This window comes from Lytechinus variegatus, chromosome 16 (assembly GCF_018143015.1).
Source record: "Lytechinus variegatus isolate NC3 chromosome 16, Lvar_3.0, whole genome shotgun sequence".
Classification (NCBI taxonomy): Eukaryota; Metazoa; Echinodermata; class Echinoidea; order Temnopleuroida; family Toxopneustidae; genus Lytechinus; species Lytechinus variegatus.
The window spans coordinates 26,809,049-26,822,613 of NC_054755.1; the positions used below are offsets into that span (position 1 = coordinate 26,809,049).

At 35.7% G+C, this 13,565-nt stretch overlaps 1 protein-coding gene across 1 annotated transcript in view; it reads left to right on the top strand.

The window, feature by feature from the left end:
* Positions 1 to 1,746: 1,746 nt before the first annotated feature.
* The window catches only part of LOC121429670, a 34,119-nt gene continuing 22,300 nt past the window's right edge, over positions 1,747 to 13,565 (top strand). The window contains exons 1-2 of the mRNA XM_041626829.1: positions 1,747 to 2,159; positions 9,840 to 9,881. Coding sequence (XP_041482763.1) covers positions 1,883 to 2,159; positions 9,840 to 9,881 — 319 coding nt within the window. The 5' untranslated portion in view covers positions 1,747 to 1,882. The remainder of the gene's footprint in view (positions 2,160 to 9,839; positions 9,882 to 13,565) is intronic.

Here is a 13,565-nt window from a genome sequence, read left to right on the forward strand (position 1 = left end):
TACTATAAGGACCAACTTGTCTTGATCATAGAGTGATGCTAATTCCAGGATTATTAATCTTTGTTTAACTTGACCATGAGGAGAAAATTAGAATATTTCATATTTCATATTATGAAATACAAAAGAAATAGTGAGTGGATGATGTCATCAGTCTCCTCATTTGCATGCCGACCAGGATGTGAATATTACTATTTGTGAACTTAAGCGAAACTTTAAAATGTCTCATAACTTTTTTATTTTACATCCGATTTTGATGAAATTTTCAATGTTAGGCTTGTTGGATTTTTCTCTTTTTATTCAAATCAACTTTTTGTTGGGGTGGACTTGTCCTTTAAAAAGGGGCATATTAAAAACTCTTTATGTTTAGATTAGTGGAAAAAATGTGAATTAACAATTTCTGATTTAATTAAAATATATATCCGTCCTGCATGTATTGTGTGTGCCTGAGTGTTTTTAATGGAAGTTTTACTGACCATGTTTACAAAAATTAGAAAGAATCCTTTTGGACTTAATGACCTTACAGTTTGGGTGAAAACCATCTTTTTTTTTTGGGGGGGGGGGCTTGTCAAATTCTACAGGCACTGGTCCCTCATACCTTCGTGGACAGATTTCCGTCCACGATTACATTATTATTTTTATGCTACGTTGTGAAATGTTTATAACTCTGTAGATGCATGCATACCAGCTTTTTAACATGCAGTATATTGCTTTACTGGGAATAATTTATAAGGCATGAAATGAATGAACGAATGAGATAATGTATTTTATCATTCAATTACCTCGGTGCGTATTTTTATTTGGCAAGTTATAACCAGCTAAAGGGTGCAAAACAGTAAAAGAAATGTGCTCTAAATCTAATTTCAGATTATAGTATTCACTTTCATCACAGGAAAATGGATATACAAATATTATTAGAAAAAACACAGTATCTCATTTTGTTGTTGTAGGCCTATGTGAAACATTTACTTGGCCAAGCTGTATCCCAGCTATATTATGTTTCCTTTATAATTGATTGGACCATGACCGATATCAGGGGGGGGGGTGGGGGGAGAGGCGTTGATTCCCCCAGGAATTTAAGCTCGCAAAATAGCCAGTGTATAATAAAAGGGTTAAAGGTTTGTTTTTTTGTATTTCCCAATGCTTTTTAAAACACATATTTGCATTGCATATTAGAATTTTTTCAAGTTATTATTGGGGGATCGATATGTCTCTTCCCCATAGGCGGCGGAAGCGGGGGGGGGCGGGGGGACACCCAGACAGTTGGGGGATGCATTCCCCCATCCTCCGATCCCCCTCCCCCTCCTGTCACGCCCTTCAGGGGCCGCGGAATGGTTTTCAAAAGGGGGGGGGGGCTGACCATGAAAAAATCACAGTCATGGTCATTTTTACGTTTTTGTACACGGTTTTGGAAAAAAGTGGGGGAATCCCCCAGCCCCCCCCCCCCCTCCCCTTCCACGGCCCCTGCCCTTAGTGACCTCCTTCTAATCCACCACTTCTATCTATTTGACCTTGATATTCCTCCGAAATTTCTTATATTTTTTCAGAAGCTAACTTCACTTATGGGGTCACTTTCTCAATACAATCGTAGACGCAAGTCTTATTTCCAGGGCTTAATTTCCTCAAAAGCTTTCGATGTGGTCAAGCCCCATACATCTCTGGGATGTCCGTGAACTTCTGTTTAGAAAAGACATGTGAAACCTGCCACTGGCCACGTCCGTAGCTAGCATACCGTATACCGGTACTACTCGACTGATTAGAGTGGAAGGGCCAGCTCCGAGTTCGGAATGAAAATTTACATCTAATTTCTAGCATGCTTGATTGATGACCCACATCTAGGTCAAGGTCTAGTTTGAGGATACTTGGTTTAAACTTCTTGAAAAAAATGGACGACGAAGAGGAGATAAACTTGGAAGATACTTTTGATATCACGCACGAGCTTGAAAATCCCAATTCACCGTTTGCAAATAGCGACAGGGAACGGGAATGTAACGCTGAAGCACCGGGGATCGGCCCCGACCTTCTTCTGGTGGATGGGTACAAATCGGAGACGGAGGATGAGTCGCTCGGGATGTCCTCTGACATTTCTGATCAAACAAGAACCGAAGAAAGCAGAACGTTTCTTCAGAGTATTGGAGTCGGTGTTGTGTTTATTCAGTGTTGTAAGTTTTTCCTTATTTTATTTGTTTGGCAGGCGCAGGTTTGCAATTGCAGTTAATAAATAATGTTATTTTTGACTTTGTTTTTATTTTGTCATTTCATTGACACTGTCAATTTGTGTCATGTTTGTTTTGTAATTTTGGTCGTCTTGACTCTTGTTTTTTTTTAAATTATTATTATTATTTTTTTGGGGGGGGGGAGTAGCCAAGAGGCACCTAGAGAATGTGTGCTTACTCTCCACGGAGCCACTCATTCAATGAACTAGGTTATAATATAACTATAGCTAGGATTGTGGTCATGCATACAAAATACAGGACGGACCCTAGGCAAATTGACCCCCCCCCCCCTCGAGATTTCTACTTTTCCTAAAAAAGCTAAAAGTTCTAGCCCAAAATAATTAAATCATGTAAATGGGCTAGAACTTCATTTTCGACATTTATGCATTATCGATTACATTTTTAAAACGATACGAATTAAAAAATCCCAGAAATGAGAAGATGGGATGGCGATGTAACTTACTGATCATGTTTACATCGCCATCCAAAAAAGGTAGGAAAATTTTAATGTTTTTTGATTTGTGACATCATTGTGACTATCTCAAACTAGTATGGTAAAAAAATTAGTATACTAATACTAACCTCGCAATACGTGAGAGTGATCGCCATCTTGCTTTCTTTCATAGTAGCTACTATGTAAGCTAAGCTATGATATGCATAGAGAGGGTGGCATGATGTTGCCTTTTTTTTCAAGAGTGGGTTAAGAATGATTTGTCTGATGATATACTGAAGGTAAAGTAAAAATTGTTTAATTCTTTTGAGAAAATTTAATTTCATTGTTCGTTTTTTTTACCATGGTTTGAGATAGTCGATATGGGGAAGCTGCTCATTTATGATGTCACAAATAAAAAAAATATTAAAATTCTCCTACTTTTTTTTTTTGGGGGGGGGATTGGTGGATTTTCCTCAACCTTTGCCAATGTTAATATTTTTTTTGTTATTTCCACTATAATTTTTTTTGATATTTCCACTATAAATTTTTTCCTTAGGGTAAACTTTCCCTTCATGAACAGAACAACAATCAGCCAAGAACATTTAAACCAGAAATAAGGCGGACCATCAAAATAATGTGGACCATCAAAATAATGTTACAGAGAAGAATTCTGTATTTCTGCACTGATCACAGACATCTCAAAACACATTATCGTTATCAATATATTCACAACCAAGACAACATGTAGGCTTAGCCCAGGGTCGGATCCAGGATTTTCCAAAGGGGGGGGGCACATTTTCCTCATGAAAATTTGACAAGCCCCCAAAAAATGTTTTCGCCCAAAATTGAAGGTCATTTTTGTCCACAAAAAATTTGACAAGCAAAAACGAAAACAAAAACAAAAAAGGTCTGAGTCTTGTATGAATAACATTGCCATTAATATGATGTACATGTAGCTTTCAAAGGGGGAGGGGGGCACACTTGTGTAAGAATGGCATATTTACATTAAAAAAGACTATGCCTCTCAAAGGGTGGGGGGCATGGGCCAAATATCCCCCCCCATTGAATCCGCCACTGGCTTAGCCAGAATGCGTTTGGAGAGTAGAAATCATGTGCTAAAGCAAGGTCTTTCTCCAAGTTCATGATGCCAAGAACTTGGTACTTCAGTGGCTTGTACATGTACATGTAGTTCCATTAGATGTACAGTTGTAAAATGTGGTATGACCATTAAAGCTTGTGTATAGTTTTGGTAAATCCACCAAAATGCACCTATCACTATTCCAATTCATTGCTAGCTAATATGAATGGATATGCCCTATAACAGTTATGATTTGGAGGATATGAAATGAAAATGTGTTTTACAGGATAAATTTTGCGATTTTACATGGAAATTTAACTTGATCGGGTCACCCGATCAAATTAAAATATCTGTGTGTTTTTGTCTTTCAATTAAATCCTATTCCAAATCATGGAATGGGCTGAAACTTTCAAGATATGTTCTTTGTCTGTAACTTTTGGATATATCTAATCACTAAATTCATAAGATAAGTGCTTGAATGCCCATTTTTTAAATATACATGTAAAACAAGCATCGCTGAGAGAGGGCGCTATATATCCAAGATTTGAATATTTGAAATTTTCTCAGAGAAGTGCAGTTGGAAAAATATCTAACGGTCTCTACACTTCAGTAAGACTGTCATATTAGATGATATTCGATTATCAATCACATTATTGACCCTTTACCAAAGCTATACACAGGCTTTAACAATTCACCATTCCAATTCTTTGACAAAATGATTATAGACATCTGACTTTACTTCATGAAATACTACATACATGTACATGTACATGTATATTAGGCTAAGTGTTTATAACAAACAGCGAAGACAAAACTTGCTGATGGTCTCGCCACCATTTTGGCTTTGTCATGGAATACAGAACTGATCATAAAATTCTGACCTTGCTGTGATTATTGAACATTTAAACTTGCAATGCTTCAAGGATCATGACCTACAATATTTCTTTGTCGTTTTTTTAGAGAGGAGTGTATTAGTTGGTATCACTTTGCAAATGTTTGTGGACAAGTGAATGTTTCACTACTGTTAGTCAGTAGTTGCAATTACATGTCCATGTTTCTTCATATTTTTCATAATTTCCTGTGAAAATGGATAAAACTGATGCATTATTAAATCATAATAAAGGAATTATTTAAAATTACAACATTGTAAAAGGCGTAAACAAGAAGGAGAGAACCCCCCCCCCCCTCTAACCTTGCTGGCTAGCATCAATCTACTTAATACGGTGTATGAAAGTGATATGCATGTAAGTACCTGTACTTTATATACATGTACATGCAAGGCTTTGTTTTTCACTAAGGTGCAAATTGTGATCAGTCATGCATAAATGATTATGAAGATTTTATGAAATACGATAATGCATATTTTCAGACCTTTTGTGATCTGCATTCTCTTTTTATAAGGGAATCCAACTTTATATGTACATACATGTATAAATTATAAGAAAATGATAGATCTATGTGAAAGGAAAAAAATAATAAAAACAGATATTATTAAGTAGAAGTACATGTAAGAAAAATTCATATATGGGCATCCACCTGTTAGTCTGTGACCCAGAAAATTAGATCTCCTGCGAACATGCAATTTACATGTACAAATGCATTAACTGGATGCAATCCAGAAATGTTAATAGTCAACTTCCCCAGCAAGCCTTCATAATTGATTAAAAATTAGAAATTTGAAATAGGTGTTTGAAACATGCATACATTCATTGTAAATGACAAATGTACATGTGTATGTAATTGTAAATCCATTTATGGTGGGCTTGTACAGTGTACATGTATGTAACAGGTGGCAAAAGACTCTTTGTTGTCATGTGAATGATGTGATAACAACATGCAGGAAACAAACAATCATAATGATGATGATGATAATATAATTACAATTATTATCATTATTATAATAATAATGATAATAATAATATAATAATACTAATGATGATGATGTTAAATTGTCATTTTAATAATAAATAATAATCATAATAATGATGATAATAACAATAATTATAAGTGCATCTCTATACACTTAATAACAAATGAATTATTTATCGTTCTGAATAAAACTTGAAGGTGTATATGTAGGTGCGAATGGAGGATTTGTATAACATGCACAATAGTACATCATTTTGAGAATATTACATACATGTCTTGTTAGAAATTCTATAACTTTTATGTTGAAATATTTGCTTTAACATTCAGTGCATGTATAAGTTATGATAATTATAATCAGAAACATGATGTACAATGTAGGAGCCTCTTGGATTTGTTGTATTGCATGTACATACACTGTACATCCAGACTCTTCAAAAGTACATGCTGATGATGCATGTATGTACTTGTTTTGATTACCATTTTGAAGTGCTCTGAACCTGCATTGTTATTTATCAATGATTATCAATACAATTTATTTGCCTAATTACACATGTATTTCAGAATGACAGATCATTGGTATCTGTGACATTTTTAAAATCATACTTCTTATAAAGTACATGTAGATACTTCTTGATATTTCCCAGTTCCCAGCTTCATAAATACACTGTACTCTCTTGAAACAATCATTTCGATAATGATATGAATTTATAATCACTTAGAATTTTTGTGTTTCTCTCGAGTCAGTATTTCAGTCATGCATAATTTTACTTGTTCATGTACATGTTCTGTATGCATGTGAATCGTGCGTCGAGGTTGAATAAATTTACTTGCAGATGCACCAGCATACTATTCACATATGAATCTAACACTCTTCCTCTACTTGATAAGATTAGAAGGTGGATATTAAATTGAGTATGGTTGGCGTGTGAGAAAGCCCAAGGAGTTATTGATTGTTACAAGACACCTTTATTGGGAATGCGCTACAGGCCTCGCGTCCCAAGAGAGTAAAAGTCACATTTTAAAGGGATGAAAGGAAAGGAAGCAAAGTATTTTACAGCCCCAAAAGAAATTGATCATTGTAGATTTGATATCAATCAAAGAAAAGAAAAGGATTTGTTTAAAACGAATGCTAGAAGAAAATTGGATATATCTAGGGGAAGAAAGTTGATTGATTGATCATTTATAGACCACTTTATAAATATATTATTTCAAACGATGTATATTGAATATTGCAATATACTGTAATACACAAGGAATGTTCATTTTACTATAAATTTGAATGGGAAAGGAGAATCTTTGATAAAGACGAATTTAAGGCTTTGCAAAATAAAAGTTCTCATGCACACAAAAATGCACACATGTGTAATTCATATTATAACAAAAAAATTATACATGCATGTAGATCATCGTAAAGTTATACAGGATTTAAAAAGAAAATCAAGAGGCAATATTAAACAACAAACTAATGGGTAGTGAATTATCAATGATACTTTGAATATAAATTATGATATTCTTTAAATTGAGTTCAGTTGGACTTGAGTAAATTCATCATTTACATGTATGACATTTCATTGCAAATACTGGTAGGGTATTCCTTTAATACACATTTTTTGACAGACAGGTGCTTAATTTTCATGTAAATTTCAAGTTACAGTTTTATTGGGAATGAATTTGATTATTGACTGAGCATATGGCTAATTTTACTATTTGGTTATAAATCGTGAAATAATTGGAAACAAAGCAGAGTGGGCATTGCATGACATGTACATGTAAGTGTTGATATTTTAAAGGGATGCTTGTGGGTACTTAACCTAGAAGGAACGAAATATATATTTTAAAGAAAGGAACTATACTGTAACTTTAAACTAAGGGAAGAAAGTGAATATCCTAAGGTGAGAAGTAGATATTTTAAAGAGAAATTGGTATTTCATGAAATTAGACATTTCAAATGGAAGAGAAAATTAAACTAAAAATGTATGACACTAATATTTAAAGGAAGAAAGAGCACATTGAATGTTGGAAACTCTTTTACTTCTCAACTTTTCATTTTGTGTTTAAACTATTACAAGTGATCAATGGCCAAAATACCAGATGAAATGAATTTCCTGTGCTTACTTTGGCCAGCATTCCGATAAGTGCTATTAAATTAACATCTAGTAAATTTGACATTTTGATGTTATCAGCCATACAGATCAGGGTTGAATTATAAGGGGGTGATACCAGAGTTCCAGTTTAAATGTCAGGAACTCGGGTTTCAATTTTTTTATAACTTCATAGTAGTTTTTATTGATACATGTATTTGAATGAACAGTTGTGAAATTTGTATTTACTGTACATGTTATTTCCTTGCTCTTTTGGGGGATGGCACTTCTTCATACATGGATCCAGACATGCCAACCATTCCCTTTTTGTCTCACCTGCATAGCAGAGTGAGACTATAGGCGCCACTTTTCCGACGGCGGCGGCGTCAACATCAAATCTTGACCTGAGGTTAAGTGTTTGAAATGACATCATAACTTAGAAAGTATATGGACCTAGTTCATGAAACTTGGCCATAAGGTTAATCAAGTATTACTGAACATCCTTTAAGAGTTTCATGTCACATGACCAAGGTCAAAGGTCATGTAGGGTCAATGAACTTAGACCATGTTGGAGGAATCAACATCAAAATCTTAACCTGAGATTAAGTTTTTGAAATGACGTCATAACTTAGAAAGTATATGTACCTAGTTCATGAAACTTGGACATAAGGTTAATCAAGTATCACTGGACATCCTGCATGAGTTTTATGTCACATGACCAAGGTCAAAGGTCATTTAGGGTCAATGAACTTTGGCCGAATTGGGGGTATCTGTTGAATTCCCATCATAACTTTAAAAGTTTATGGATCTGATTCATGAAACTTGGACATAATAGTAATCAAGCATCACTGAACATTTTGTGCAAGTTTCAGGTCTCATGATTAAGGTCAAGGTCATTTAGGGTCAATGAACTTTGGCCGAATTGGGGGTATCTGTTGAATTACCATCATAACTTTGAAAGTTTATGGATCTGATTCATGAAACTTGGACATTAGAGTAATCAAGTATCACTGAACATCCTGTGCGCATTTCAGGTCACATGACCAAGGTCAAAGGTCAATGAACATTGGCCGAATTGGGTGTATCTGTTGAATTACCATCATAACTTTGAAAGTTTATGGATCTGATTCATGAAACTTGGACATATTGTAAGAGTAATCAAGTATCACTGAACATCCTGTGCGAGTTTCAGGTCCCATGATCAAGGTCAAAGGTCATGTAAGCCTAGGTCAATGAACTTTGGCCGAATTGGGGGTATCTGTTGAATTACCATCATAACTTTGAAAGCTTATGGATCTAATTCATGAAACTTGGACATTAGAGTAATCAAGTATCACTTAACATCTTGTGCGCATTTCAGGTCACATGACCAAGGTCAAAGGTCAATAAACATTGGCCGAACTGGGTGTATCTGTTGAATTACCATCTTAACTTTGAAAGTTTATGGATCTGATTCATGAAACTTGGACATAAGAGTAATCAAGTATCACTGAACATCTTGTGCGAGTTTCAGGTCACATGATCAAGGTCAAAGGTCATGTAAGGTCAATGAACTTTGGCCATGTTGGAGTTTTTTTGTTGAATAACCATATCTCTGTAAGTTTATTGGTCTAGTTCATAAAAAGTGGACATAATAGTAACCATGTATCACTGAACATCTCATGCGAGTTAGAGTAGTTTTCAAAGTCAGCACTGCTGCTATATTGAACTGCGTGATGCAGGTGAGACGGCCAGAGGCATTCCACTTGTTAGAGTATTTGTTTCTCTTTTTTGATATGAATACACCAATACTTTTTTTGTATGATTTGTTACTTTTTTTTAAATTTCTGATTGATGGAGTACATTATACACAGCGTGTATTTTTCTGGCTTGTCAAATATTAAAGTGACAAAAACGCACCCCTTAAAACAAAAGTGGGATCTGCGGCTCCATTGCCACCTCAAAAGAGACAGTGTCCCATTCTAATGGTGTACATGTGATCATATGATGGCTGTATTTTCACCTTCTTGAATATTTTCACTTGGTTGTGATAAGAGGCTTTACTGCCCCTAAAGTGTTGCATTTTTCTGCTCCTTAAAAAACAATTTGATATTCGGTCCTTTTCTTTCAGTTCTGGGTTTTTTGTAATTCTCCTGTGACCTTATGTATCCTTTTTTCTTTTTCAGATTTTGTGACCATTGCCTGCATCTTGGGGACTGGAATTCTTGGTGAGTAGAGTTTTCTTTTCTTCCATAATCATTTTTAATTTACACTGTTATTGAAAACCTACATGTACACATACACATGTACTTGTATGGTGTGGTGCCCAAAAGTTCCAAGTCCATGCATAAGCCCCGGGGCCTAGTACTTACATGTAATATAAATGTATTAAAGATACGGACATGTATATGCTGTGGTCAAGAGTCGAGACCCCCATTTTCAGCCTAAATTTCCGTTCCAGAGCATCACCAATTTAGAAAGCCATAGAAGTTGATATTTTTCCCCGTTCCAGAAACCCTCATGATTCTCGTTCTAGTGCGCTACCATAGCCACTACCATGTAGGGGAAGGCGGGGTAAGTTGAGCATAGGGGCAAGTTGAGCCACCAGCCCCAGGCCAATAATGAATGAGTCAGACATTGTGGTGGTGTCATGTATTGATGACCCATAGCGTAACCCCTAACCCCACCACATTGTTTCCAACTTTGAAACAAAAAGTAGTTTTTTAGAGGGGAAAATGTGAATTTCAGCCAAAAAAGTAAAAAAGAGTGTGAAATAGATAAGTGCTTTATAAACACACACGTCTTTAAATATAATAAAGACATGATAACAACATTATTAGTCTAGGTATGGATCTTCATTCTTGTCATAGTCTTTTATATGATGGATGCATAATAAATGTGTGGATACAAAATTATCGCACTAAGTTCGGACTGGGGTAAGTTGAGCCAAACAGCATGGGGTAAGTTGAGCCATGGTAATTGCTATGGTAATGTATCTTAAAAAACAAACAAACCATAAAAGTCGATTTAAATGCAGGCTCAAAGGAGCAAATTGACATGACTGCTCTTTTCCTTTTACAGAATGTTAGTATTTATAGAAAATTAGCAAGTGAAAAGACTTTAAACAAAAAATTGACATGCTGGTTCTCCCCCATACATTTTGTACATAGTTTTTGTGGCTCAAATTACCCCAGAAGGTGGCTCAAACTTACCCCATACATGGGGCAAGTTGAGCCATTTGACATCGTTTTTTTCAAAGGTCACGATGACTTTCAGTGTTGGGGTAGAAAGTTATATATAGGTGGAAAATATTTCAGAAGAATGAAATTTCAAGGCAAGGTACTTATTTTGACAAGATTATTAATCATATCAATTCTAACATGCAAAAAGCAAAAACTGTCACAACTTACCCCGCCTTCCCCTACATGTACAATATAATGAGTTCTGGAGACCCCCTTTTTTTATAAATGTGGTCAATTCCAGAGCATTGATTGCATTTTTAGCGATCATTGATCCAAGAGCCATTCCGGAGGCCCCCATTTTAAGACCTTTATTTAAATGTAGTTCTAGACGTATAGACCCCCCTATTTTTTACTTTGATGTTGCACATGTATGTGGGTATCATGTTATACATGTAATTCAAGTAGCCCCCGCCCCCGGGCTTAGGCCTACATGTTTCTGTGTAATTCTAATCAAAGGAGACTGGAAACAACCACAATTTTTGCCACTGAAATACAAGTACACATAAGTTATTCAAATTATCAACAAAAGCAACAACAAAACAAATCCAATTTAGGAAAAATTTTGAATTTTAAAGGACAAGTCCACCCCAAAAAAACTTGATTTGAATAAAAAGAGAAAAATTCAACAAGCATAACACTGAAAATATCAAAATCGGATGTAAAATGAGAAAGTTATGGCATTTTAAAGTTTCGCTTATTTTCAACAAAATAGTTATATGAACGAGCCAGTTACATCCAAATGAGAGAGTTGATGACATCACTCACTCACTATTTCTTTTGTATTTTATTATATGAAATATGAAATATTTTGATTTTCTCATCATTGTCATGTGAAATGAAGTTTCATTCCTCCCTGAACACGTGGAATTCCATTATTTTAACATTTTGTGCTTCAGGCAAGGAGGTCCTACATGTAATCATCAAATTCGTAAAAATTGAAATATTGTATAATTCAAACAATAAAAAACAAAAGAAATAGTGAGTGAGTGACATCATCAACTCTCTCATTTGGGTGTAACTGGCTCGTTCATATAACTTTTTTTGTTGAAAATAAGCAAAACTTTGAAATGTCGTAACTTTTTTATTTTACATCCGATTTTGATGAAATTTTCAGCATTGTGCTTGTCTGATTTTTCTCTATTGATTCAAATCAACATTTTTCTGAGGTGGATTTGACCTTTTAGCCTTTCATGTTAATAATTATGGCCACTAAATTTAGTCTAACACCTGAAATGTATGCAAACTGCATATGTTCTTCATGACCATTGCTGTTTTGTATATTTTTTTACATTCATGTACACACAAAAAATTTCTGAAACAAGGACATTCATAATAATAATGCATGCATTCTGCATCAATGTACGTGTACACCATCAGGATCGAACTTGGAGTTGGATTTAGAGAGGCCTTTGAAAGGTTTGACTCTTGTGTTTGTTATGATGCCTGAATAGATTACCAAGAAAGGGCACTTCAAACCCAGCAATCCCTCTTTCTATGCCCTAGATGTGTGAGTTTCTTATGCATAGAACCATGCATAATTCACAGCCCCCCACGGGTTGTCTTTAACTGTCCAATTACCATCACCATCTAATCTTACTAACCCCCTTGACTGATGATGATTGTAGCAGACTGTTTACAGCTCCGCAATGATCTGTCATGCATTGTTTACATAATCAATGGTGTTTCTCTAAAGAAAGCGTTTGATATGTCTCATACATGTACTGTACATTTTATGTAACTATCAGAGAATTAAAATAATGGTCCAGCTAATGCACCGATGAAGAGACCTGAAAACAATTTGGATTGGTCAACAATTGTCTTGATATTTTCTATCACCGTAGAGTATAAAAACAAGAATTGCTAACGTTGCATGTAAAAACAAGAATTGGCAGTAGATAATGTTTTGGTTGAGGAGTATGGATGTCTGTGCCTGGGAGTTGAATCAGTTTGTTGCCATTTCTCACGTTTGTTTTGACAAGAATGGCTGAAAACTCTTCATAGCAACCTTTCTCTTTGTAAGCATAATTTACGCATAGGTGAGGGAGGGGTGGGCAGGAAGAGGAGGGTGTCTGTGAGTTTTGCTTTTCACTGTTTTCATATCTGCAGTAGATATGGATTTCATGAAGGAAGGAGGAGGAGGAAGAAAAAGAAGAAGAAGGAGGGGGAGGAGGAGAGGAAGGAGGAGAGGGAGACGGAGGAGGAGAAAGGAGGGGGATGAGGAGAACGAGAAGAAGGAGGAGAGGGAGAGGTGGGCAGGAATAGGAGGGTGTCTGTGAGTTTTGCTTTTCGGTGTTTTCATATCTGCATTGGATCTCTTGAATTAAGGAGAGATAAGGAGAGGGAGGAGAAGGAGGAGGAGAAGGAGAAGAAGAAGACGGAAGAAGGAAGAAGAAGAAGGAGGAGGAGAAGGAGGAGGAGGGGGTACATAGGAGGAAAAGAAAAGACAACTAGAATTAGAAGTGGATGGAGGAGGAGAAAAGTAAGGAAAGGAGAAGGATGAGAACCATTATGAGAAGGAGGAGGAAAAGAACTTTCATATCTGCAGTAGATAATGATGAAGATGAAGGAGAAAGATATTAGAAGGAAAAGAAAGAAGGTTGAGTGGAAGAGGAGGAGGAAGTGTTGGGGGAGAGGAAAGAATGAACGACAGTGGGAAGAAATGATGTACAT